General features: G+C 43.0%; 1 protein-coding gene across 1 annotated transcript in view; it reads right to left on the bottom strand.

Moving 5' to 3' along the window:
* Positions 1-6,724: 6,724 nt before the first annotated feature.
* Positions 6,725-11,314, bottom strand: part of LOC115474252 (tumor necrosis factor ligand superfamily member 10-like) — a 38,715-nt gene continuing 34,125 nt past the window's right edge. Inside the window, exon 5 of the mRNA XM_030209637.1 lies at positions 6,725-10,264. Within this exon, the coding sequence (XP_030065497.1) occupies positions 9,813-10,264 (452 nt within the window). The 3' untranslated portion in view covers positions 6,725-9,812. The remainder of the gene's footprint in view (positions 10,265-11,314) is intronic.

Below are 11,314 nucleotides of genomic sequence, written 5' to 3'. Positions count from 1 at the left end.
TGTGGAGAGTGTGAACCCCGCTCTGTTTTTCTGTTTCAGCAAACAGTACCTGTGTCGGGGTCAAATACATCTAAGTATGTATTTGAATAGCTGTCTTGATTATATCGCACGAACCACACTGTAATAGTTTGCGTGATATAATCAAGACAGCTAGTGTCAGATGACCAGGCCTGTTTGATCAATGTCTCCTTCTTTCTCAGATTAGTGACATCATATCTAGATGTATTTGACCCCTGATGTAGGCACCATTTGCTGAAACATGGCCGTGTCAGATCTCTTATATGTGCCATAGATGCTGGTTGGAAATAAAGCTTTTTGGTTCTTCAAGAATGTCTCTCTACTATGTTTTTTGTTGTCATTTTCCATGGGGACCTCATCCTTCTACACTTTTTTTTCGCAAGTGCTCAGGCCCAAGCCTAGATGGGAAAGGCCATGCAGGATTGAATTAAAGGCAAAGGGTGCTGGGGGAAGGGAGGGGGCTAAGGCATTCTTCATCCACATTTGGCCTCCATGAGCCCATTTTAAATGGGAAAAGTAATATGGTTTGAACTGGACATAAACTCTGGCTTCTGGGTGTGAGGCAATATCTTTGTGTATCTCTTTCTGTTGTGATGCACATTGTAGCTGATATCACATATCAATGCAATGCAAAAAAAAAACAACCCGATATTTGTTAACAAGTTTATTTCACAAAATTTCAAACACTTTACAAGAAATCTATGCATGATGCATGCTTCTAAAAAAAGAATTGATCAACATCATATACAGTGTCAAGATCCTTCATGTGATACACTCCTTTGTTTAGTGGCAAGGGTTAAGATACATACACAGATGGGACATCTAGGGTAAAGGCAGCAGTCGTCCATAGAGAACAGTGCCTGATGCTCTAGCCACATACTGGTGGTATGTGAGGGATTCTAACTTTCTGTAATTCTGCCCCTGTGGAATCGTTTGAATTCTGAAGAGACTATTATAACCATGTCCTGTGGAAATGCACCTGCGTTAAGACCAATGATGTGCTGCAGGGGGCTCCTGAAAATTCCTTATTAAATTGCTTTAAAAAGATAAAAAGTACCTCAGGTGAATCACAACTGGTGAGATCCCCTAGAAATAACAAATAAAAATAAAATTGGCAGCAAGTCATTGGATCAATGAGTATTTTCACTATGCATGTTTCAGTTCCACCATTACAATATTGAGGTGCCATTCCTAGTCAGGTCACCTAGTTTTAGAAATTGGAATTATTTCTGTAAAATGTCCAGGAGATCTTTTGTTATTAGGGAATCTGTTTCATTTGCTGATACAAAGCTTTCTTCTCAAGATTCTAGAATTGCCATCTCATCCAGGTCACACTGGAGAGGCTGATCCACTGCTGGTTTTGCTTATTTATGTCCTTGAAGATCTATTCTCTTCTCATTCTTATATATCACTTAAACATCCTGTAAAACAGACCTACCCCCTCCCCGACTCTCACTGGGGAAGTGGTAGGTCATATCACACACTTAGTGGGATAAAACATTCCCATCCAAATTATACTGCAATGCTTATAAAACACGGAGGGCATTATATCAAAGCAGTGGGGTCAATATTCAAAGCCTTTATCTGGTGGCTAACCTTTGGAGTTAGCTGGACCAAATCCAGATTTAACTATTCCCATCTGCTTCCCAGCTAAAGGCCCTGTTTACTAAGCCTGCTATAGGTACGCTATCATTTTTAGCACACGCGAATGCTAGAGATGGGTGTCTCTAGCATTAGTGTATGCTGATTTTTAGCACTTGCTAAAAACACTAGTGCACCTTAGTAAACAGGGCCCTAAATTTTGCCCAAGCAATTAATTGCTTGCAAATCAAAATCAGCTGGGTAAGAAGAGGTGGCACTGAGAGTGTTCCCACGGCACTGTTTTGCTTTCTCCAGCCAATGCTGATATTCAGCGCTGCCTGGAAGATGTAGTTCTGATCCCTCCAAGAAATGCAGAGCTACATCTGTATGCATACAAGCGGGCAAAGCCGGGCCCGGATCAATCTCTCCAGGCTGACCTGGTCCAATTAACAATCCTAGGACACTTTATTGAGAGAGAAATCCTGGTTTTCTGGATTTCTTTTTGATAGCAAACTCTAGGGATCACTTGGTCAATCTAGGATGGGTTGACAGCTCTATTTTCTTGTCCTCACAGGAATAACAAGACCCCAGATCCCATAATATTTGTGTTATAGCTAAAATGAAGGACTGGGCCAATCTTGTAAATTAAGCAGTCTGCCTATCTGACACCCAGAATAGCAACAAAAAGTGAATTAACAAATTACTGTATTTCAATGTGCCCCAGAATTACAAGTCCCTGCATGCAATAGGATAAAACCAGGTGGGGATCAGCCTGACCTGAAACTATGGCGCCAGCTTCTTGGCAATCACTGCACCCTAATGTAAAAAGAACCTGGGTTCAATTACCAGCTTGGGTCTTACACTCTTCAACTCGGTCAAAGCAGATACTGGGCAGGAGGAAGACAAATTCCTTTTGCAATATTGACACCTAGTGGCCAGATTTAGCGCCTATGATTGCAGGGTTCTTGAGAGGCTCTTCTGTGTAGACTGTTACTGCAGTGACTGAGCTAAGTATTGGGGTCTTTTACTAAGCCAAGGTAGCGTTTTTAGTGTGAGCTAATGATTAGCACTCACTAAACGCTAGAGATGCCCATATATTCCTATGGGTGTCTCTAACGTTTAGTGCCTGCTAATCATTAGTGTGCGCTAAAAACACTACTGCAGCTTAGTAACACCCCCAAATTGGGAAGGCCTATAACATAGGAGAAAATATCCTCAGGTGGTTGTGAATAGAAGCTCAGGTTAACAGATCCCTTCCCTGTTTCTGATTGATCTGGAAGCTCACAGGAGCAGAAGGTAAACTATCAAGCAAAACCACCAAACAAAACATTTTGACAAACTCTATTTATGCATCTGCAATATTAATGCCATCACAATTTTAAAATGCTACATAAACTAAAAAAAAATTGATCTAAAGTGCTTTTTCAACATTGTTTCTCTATTCTCCACGTTCTCTGATTTATGGTTTCCCTCTCTGCAAAGTCTTGAGGGCCAATTAAGGGCCTGATTCACTAAGCCACCTGACACATAGACACTGATGGGGGGGGGGGGGGGGAAGTATTGGGGTCAATATTCAGAAGGATTTTATCAATGGTTGTTAACTGGACATATCCTTTGCTGTCAATATTCAGGGCTGCTGAACTGAGAGGTTGTCGTTGGACATCTCAATGTGCAGCCCAAAGTGATTTGTTCCAAAGGAGAATGAGATGGAGGTGCAGCAGAGGCAGATTTACACATAAACCAGATAACAGCAATTTTCCGCCGCTACCTAGTTAAAGGAGTGGAGGACTAGCCTAATGATTAGTGTAATGGACTGAGACCCTGGGGAACTGGGTTCAATTCCCACTGCAGCTTCTTATGACCCTATGCAAGTCACATAACCCTCCATTGCTGAAGGTACAAAAGATTGTGAGTCCACTAAGGGCAGAGAAAGTACCTACATATATGTAAAACACTATGATTGTATCACAAAAAGGTGGTGTATCAAATCTATGACCCCCCCCCCCCCACCTTAAAGTTATCCAGATAAGTCAACTGCAGATTTTGTCCAGATATCTTCAATTGACTCAGTGGTATCAACTTATTGAATAAACTACTGGATATATAATTAAAAGTGAACTGATAGGCTGCCACTGAGTAGAACTGTTTTAGTAATTCAGGCCCTAAGTATTTATGTAAGTGTAGTTTAAGCCATACTGGGTCAGACCAATGGTCCATCTAACCCAGTATCCTGCTTCCAACAGTAGCCAATTCAGGCTACAAGTACCTGGCAGAAACCCAAATAGTAGTAACATTTCATGCTACCAATCCCAGGGCAATAAGTGGCTTCCCCATGTCGGTCTCAAAAGCAGACTATAGACTTTTCTTCCAGGAACTTGTCCAAACCTTTTTGAAACCCAGATACACTACCCACTGTTACCACATCCTCCGGCAAAGAGTTCAGAGCTTAACAATTCTTTGAGTGAAAACATATTTTCTCCTATTTGTTTTAAAAGTATTTCCATGTGTTTCACAGTTGCCCTGTGACCTACCTCCTGAAAACACTTATATTTGCTCTTCACTATGCCAGATAACTTGTGTTATTTTAACACATCATGAGGTACTGTGGGAACTGTAATCTCGATCTTTTACCAGAACGAGCATGATGAAAGTCCCAAAATACTTTGAAACAAGAAAATGTAAAGCAGAAATCTCCCACATTTGCTCTGGTGGCTGGCTAGGTGAGATTGCTCTTTGTCGTGCAAATTGTTTTAATTTAACAAAGTCAAATATATTACGTATGTGCAAAAGTTTTCATGTTTGAAAGTCAAAGTAAAGCCTACCCGGTTGATATTCAGCCAATGGTGGTAAGCGCTGACTGCCGCAGGCAGATTTGAAACCGGATATTCAGTGTCATCATATATCCAGGTACGAGTACTAAATATCCGAGTCATCAGTGATACCGCCTACATTCAGCGCTATAAATGTGGTCCTCCTTGTCCAAATAGTTATCTGGAGAGCGGCATGGAATATTGAGAATTTCCAGCTCTGCCTCTGCTTTACTCCTAGACCACCTCAGCACTAATTAGAGATAGTCACACCAGTGGCATTCCTAGCTTGTTGGCCACCCGGGGTGGGCCACCACTGCGCCTCCCGGCACGTCACCCCCGGCGCATCACCATTCCAAGGCGCGCCACCAGTGGTGTGCTGGAGCAGGCTCTCACAGGCTCTCGAGAGCCGTTTGTTAAGTTTTTAAGAATTTTGGGAGCCGGTTCTCCATGGCTACTTTAACAAATGGATCCCAAAATGTGGGCTTGGGCCCCTCCTGAATTCTCTTTTACTTTGCTGGCGAGAGAGAGCCCCCTGTTAACAATTTACCAGCACACCCCTGCGCGCCACCCAAAGAAGTGATTTACCTGACCTTTCCTCCCAGCAAGGGGGTATGCAGAACAGGTGCGTGGCTGTCGGCTCTGCCCCGGGGCAGACCACCCCCACTGCCCCACCCTTGGTACACTACTGAGTCATACAATGATATTCAGCAGCACTGTCCAGTTAAGTGTCACTGAATATCATATATGGAGCAGGACAGCGTGATTAAAGCAGGTACAAGCCCTCCAACTAGGTTAAATCATCCTAAAGATTGACCCCCTACATTTTTTATGATACACAAGTTTTGGAAAGTTAGTTTCGTCCATCATTTTACAGAATTTTTAGAGTTTAGAATACAAAAACTGCAAATTAGGTCGCCTAGAGCCTGGCACATCTGCTGCCATAATAGAAAAAAAATGAGATGAACAGAAAACATTTTCATCATAATACTAGTATCAAAAACAGGTCTTGGATGGACCTTAAGAAATCCTCTCATCCATCTCCCTTCCCCTAGCTAAGACCCACTGCACCTACACAAACAGGCCAGGGTTTCACTTCTGCTCTTTAAAATCCCCAGTGACCAAGCTTCTGACCCCTTCCTAGGTATTGTGCTTCACTTGTCTACCCCCTTTACAGTCAGAACATTCTTCCTAATGTTTAATCTAAGCCTCCCCCTGCTCTAATTTGAACCTATTACTTCCTATCTTATTCCCAGTGGAAATGGAGGCCTGAATAGTATTCACTCGGAGGTTCTTTTATTCAAAACCACTCTCAAGTCATTCCTTAGTCTTTACTTCTGCAGGCTAAATAACTCTAGTGTTTACCTATGAACAAGAATACATATGTGGATGTCCCACTTGATACCTTGTACCCAACATCTCGCTGGACCATTATTATGGAATTCATCAACATCTAACTTAAGTAGTATTCCTAGATATTTGCTGTTTTGAAAGCTTTGAAAAGTAAAACCTAACTACTTAAGAAGAGCTATGAACTGGATCTGTATTGAGTATTAAATTCCCTGTGTTGCAGAGCTATGAACTGGATCATTAGATTTTTTTTATTTCTATTGTATTATGATATTTTATATTGTAAACTTTGCTGCGTTAAGTGGTATAGAGCCCCTTTTATGAAACCGTGCTAACGGGCCAACAAAGCCCATTCACTTGATAGGCTTCGTCGACATTGCTACGTGGGAACCGCTAGCATGGCTTGATAAAAGAGGACCATAGAGAGTAATAAATCAAATCAAATCAACAGAGCTTTGGTTAACTCTCAGATATAAATGATGGTAGTGGAAGGTTCAGAGGTCACCTAACAAAGGCAGCATTATGGCTTGGCTACTCTCTCCAGCTAATGGCAAATAGGAAAAAGTAATGACCCCCTGTAGGCAGATGAGGGATCCCCTTTGATGCACAATGTAGTGGTTACATTTTTTTTAATGTTAATTTTCTTGCTGAAAAAATAAAATTCTTATCTTCCTATACCAAAACATATCATAATATAAACAGAGTAGCTCCCAAAAACAAATAGTGAAATTAAAGGTGGGTGGTAGGAACCCCCCCGCCCCCCCCCCCCCCCCCCCATTAAGGCCTTCCCAGGAAGTATGTAGTGTTTCAGACTGAGGAGACCAAAGAATTTTTGTTTAAGGCACTTGACGAAAAATACCCTATGGTTTGTGTCTACTAAAGGGTGCTAAGAAATGGACTTAGTGCGTGCTAATGTGGGACTTTCCCACGCACCTGGGAAATAGGGCATTTTCAGTTGTTTCTTTTTCAGGCTGTATGTTATTGGTCGCATTAGCCTGTGCAACCTGAAAAAAAATTGACTTGCTAACTGAATGTCCATTTTCTGCTCCAGACATGCCCCCTCCAAAAATATAAATACCAAGTTCTTAGCACTTAGAAAAAGGTTACATACCACAAAATGCTTTAACGCACATGCTAAGCATGCATTAGAGTTTATCGCCCATTAGTAGACATACCCCCATGTTTCTTAATAATTTTGGAAAGAAGCCCGCTGTGATGTCACTGTCATCTTTACTACAACGCTGCTTGTTCTCAGCCCAAGGTGATGGCATTGGAATCCATGGGTGTACCAGAAGTGCGTAACCCTGGCAGCGCTATAGAAATGCTAAGTAGTAGTAGTAGTAGTACCAGGAGAAGTCAATGAAAAGAATAATGAGGGAACAATGCTATGGAATTGGGGAGGGGGGGGGGAGGGAAATGGTAGTTTCAGTCCTAAATTACCTGGCTTTAGGGACAGTAATTCTACCATTTCAACTGGAGGGGGACTCTCAATCACAGTACTGACCTCATCTAACCTACTTATTTATTTGGAACCAGTTGTAAAACAGCTGCAAGGTGCAAGCGGTAAGGTGTCTGAACAGAAAGGAACATACTTCAAATAGTTTTCAAGTTGGCTGTTTGTGCATCAGCCTGAGAGAGAATTAAATGGAAAATGTACAGCAGTTGTTGGCAATCATAGAATGCTACTCCAGATACCAGAGCACTCCAACCTCACAACACCTGCTGAAAGTGAGAAGCCTTCTTCATTCAATCATAGCTCAGACCATTCTTCTAGAAAACAATATGATGATGATAACACCAAGCACACTGGTGCCTTTTCTAAAGGATCCAATTCTACTGAATGAGAACAGTCTATGCTTCTTTCCTTGCAAAACTTCAGGTGGAGAGGTTACATGACAACTGTGGGACATCTTAAATTCTTAATGATCCTGTTAAGATTTTTGACGTGTTCATTAAGATGCAAAGGGAAAAAACACCCAAGTTTTTTCACCCTGGTGCTCATTGGAGTTGTGAAGAAGGAATGCTATACTATCCTCAGTGGATCTTCCCCAGTTCTTTGCTAAGCATATCACACTCTGGGGTTATCATTGCCCACAGCTGTCAGGTAACTTGTTACCACTGAATTACAAATCCCCCTTGTGAGGGTATACCAGGTCTGACTGTATAAATATAGCTAAATACCTAGTCCAGAATTCATGTTGGCCATTGAATCCTGCTGTGAGAAGGTGACAGTCAAGGCACTTTCAGCTTGCAGCTCTTTGCTGTTCTGAAAGATTTACTACTTTAGGACTCCCCCCCCCCCCCCCCCCGTATCTTGCTTGCAGTTAACAAGCACATACTTTTTATCAAATCACGCAAATGTAGCCATGTAAGTGGCTTTTCTCATAAATGGCTGCTGACAACATCTCTATGCATGTTGAGATGCAGGAAGATTAGACTCAGAATGAGGAAATGGAATGGGCTGGAAAAGCAACAATTTTACAGTGTGGACAAAGAGCTTATTTATGTATGCTTGTTTTTTTTTCTGGGTTACTTCCTGTTGGCTCTTAAACTAAAACATGTCACAAACACATGGTGATATCCCAGTTACTTAACACATTCAATCTCAATCAGAAACTTACAAAATGAACACTCTTAATTTACCGCCTTTCAGGGAATCTCTGCCACAGTGGTGTATAACAACTATCTTCTTTGCCACTATACACCGTGAAACAACCTGTTTTACAATAATCTTTTCTCCTTTCTACTTCTCTGTCCCTCCTTCCTTCTAAACCACAGCTATCCTGTGCGATCATTGAGCTCCATTAAGCTGAATACTGTGGAAATACCGTTTGTTCGTCAGGCTCTGAAGGATTGAAATGAAATCTGCTTGACCAGAGAGGCCTTCACCATGTAATGTCACACTTCCTTTGGATACAGAGCTTGAGTAGTTACTTTCCCTGACCCTTTCTATGAGGGACTGATGTGGAACATGAGCTTCTTGAATGTTTACCAGTGTTCTGTGGTCTAGAATGGGGGGGGGGGGGGGGGGGAACCCTTGCCTCTCCTTCTTCACCCAAGCTTGCAAACTTTTGTTTCACAGGTGCAAACGTTCTTCTGTTTATGAATCATCAGGATTCATAAAGAGAAAGCAGTGCAACGAGGTTGTGTTGTGCCACATCATGATTCTAGGTCATGGGGCAGATGTGTACTTATCTTTATTCTTGGCTCACATGTCAAAGTCTCCTGGAGTTTATAGAACAATTCAACTGTTTATAGCATGTACTTGTTTACACAGTTTTTCCTTTGGCTCCTACCTGCCCTTTTCATTTGCAACATTTCAAGGAACGTTCACTGTATGCTGATAGGTTTGGGTTTTCAGCCACTCTCCATTTTGTCCCACATGGCCTTTGGTAGCTACATTTGAATGATGATTTCTTTTCTGTTTGTGAGTCTCCCATCTTGGGCCTATGCAGGATATTTTCCATGCTGAGTGGTACCCCCACTGGATCTGAAAGCGGGAAGGGGCTGGAAGCACAGTCAACACATCCCCTTCCCATCCCCCCCTCCCCAGCTGTGGGCAGTATTAAAATGTTCCAGCTGTTCAAGAAGACTGGTTTGCTATAATGTATTCTGTATAATAAAACCAGGGATGGATCTTCTGAATCAGGAAGGTGCCTTTCATGATCTGCAGGGAAGAAGAGGTGGAGATACTGCAGGCAGGTAGCAAAGGTGTTATAACCTAACCCAAAGCTACATTCACATAGCAGGATTGCTACAACAGGTTTCTCTGTTCACATAATGTCACAGTTTCATAGGTGTACTTCTAGTTTTATTTCTATGGTGTGCTTGTTAGCTTTTCCATTCCTAAAGTGGACTCTGTGGTTTATGGCGACCTTGAGAATATGCAAAAGGTCCACACGGTCAACCATTCCCACTGCATCGGGTTAGGAATGTTCTGGAAATCTCTGGTCCGCTGTGTGCACTTTAGCTAACATTGGTGCCATCAGTGCAGATGGATTTTCTTTATATTAAAAAAAAACCCTTTTAAAATATATATTTTTTGTCCTGCCATTTTCACACATCAAGCATAAAGATGCCAAAATAGCTGCCAACCTCATCTGCATGAACCATGGACAAAGAAGACACAGACACGAAGATTTCATCGCCAGACCTCAGCTCAAAAATCCCACCCTGGTAGACTGACTGCAGACCATATTGTGCATTAGGGGCCCAGCACTTGGTGCCCACCCCCTTGAGCAGCGAAATAGGCTGCCTGTAGGTTGTCTTCTTGTGAACACACTGTACTAGCTGGTGGCTGGAGGCACTTCGGTCTTCAGCACTGGGATAACGGAAGTAGATCTGTGAGTAGATGTAGTATTTGCCGTCCCGTGCCACCCTCAGCCTGCCATCAGAGTAGGTGATATTGTGCAGGTACGACCAGACATTGTTCTCCTCCCACCTGTGGATGGGGTGCTGGCAGGACTGGGGGAGCTCACCAAATCCACTGTTCCCATGTGTGGAGCTTCCTGGCAGAGAACAAAACAAACCAACACTCAGCATTGCAAATACTTCTTTCATATTTGCCAACCAACTCTAAAAAAAGCAATTCTGTCATTAGGCACATACAGTTACATGCACTTTGCATGCATAAATGCACTAATTAGTGCCAAAATGTATCACATGGTATTCTATAAAGTGTTGCATACGTGCTATGGTGTGTAAATGCAGAGGAGGGCCATGTGTGTGGCATCAATTTACATGTTTAACTTATAGAACATGTCTGGGGGCAGTTAGGCATGCCAACTTATGACAGCCTAAATGTAGGCATGTCGATGCTGACTTGCACTAGTATTATGCAATGGAATCATGGTGCCAAGATGTCGTTATAGAATTGGCGCTCAGCATGCCACATCAAGGCACCTAAATTGAGGCGCCAAGATATAGAATTGCCTCCTAAGTCATCAGGGACACTTTGAACAGCCATAGGTGGTCCCGGGTGGGCACAGGCCCACCTACTTTGGACTCAGGCCCACCCAGCAGTGGCAGAGCAGTGATATGGCTGACAGGGATCCCCAAGCCCTACTAGCTGAACACTCCAGGCATCTCTCAATCCAGGTGATTAGGGAGTCATTTAACTCCACTCCCCGTCCTCCTCTGATACCTTTAAATCCTTTAGTTCTTCGCTAGCAGCGAGCAGCAGCACATTCCATCTTCTCGCACCGGCCTGAGCCTTCCCTCTGATGCAACTTCCTGTTCGCCAGACCAGGAAGTTGCATCAGGGGGAAGGCTCAGAGCCAGCACAAGGGGAATGAAATGCTGTTCGCTGCCAGTGAAGAACTAAGGGATTTAAAGATACTGGGGGGGGGGGAGGGTGGTGGTGGTGAGTGGAGTTAAATAACCCGCTGATCACCTGGGGGGAGAGAGAGATGCCGGGTGGGGTTGTCATACCCACCCACTTTGGGCTCAGGCCCGCCCACAATTGAGTGTCTGGTTATGCCCCTGCTTTGAACCAAACTTATTTATTTAGCTGTCATCCCTAGGCATTCTGGGATATCTACTGCTAATACTCTTAGTAC

This window comes from Microcaecilia unicolor, chromosome 7, assembly GCF_901765095.1.
Source record: "Microcaecilia unicolor chromosome 7, aMicUni1.1, whole genome shotgun sequence".
NCBI classification, from domain to species: Eukaryota; Metazoa; Chordata; class Amphibia; order Gymnophiona; family Siphonopidae; genus Microcaecilia; species Microcaecilia unicolor.
Note: the sequence above shows the minus strand (reverse complement) of the source record. Positions and strands in the feature narration are given on the sequence as shown.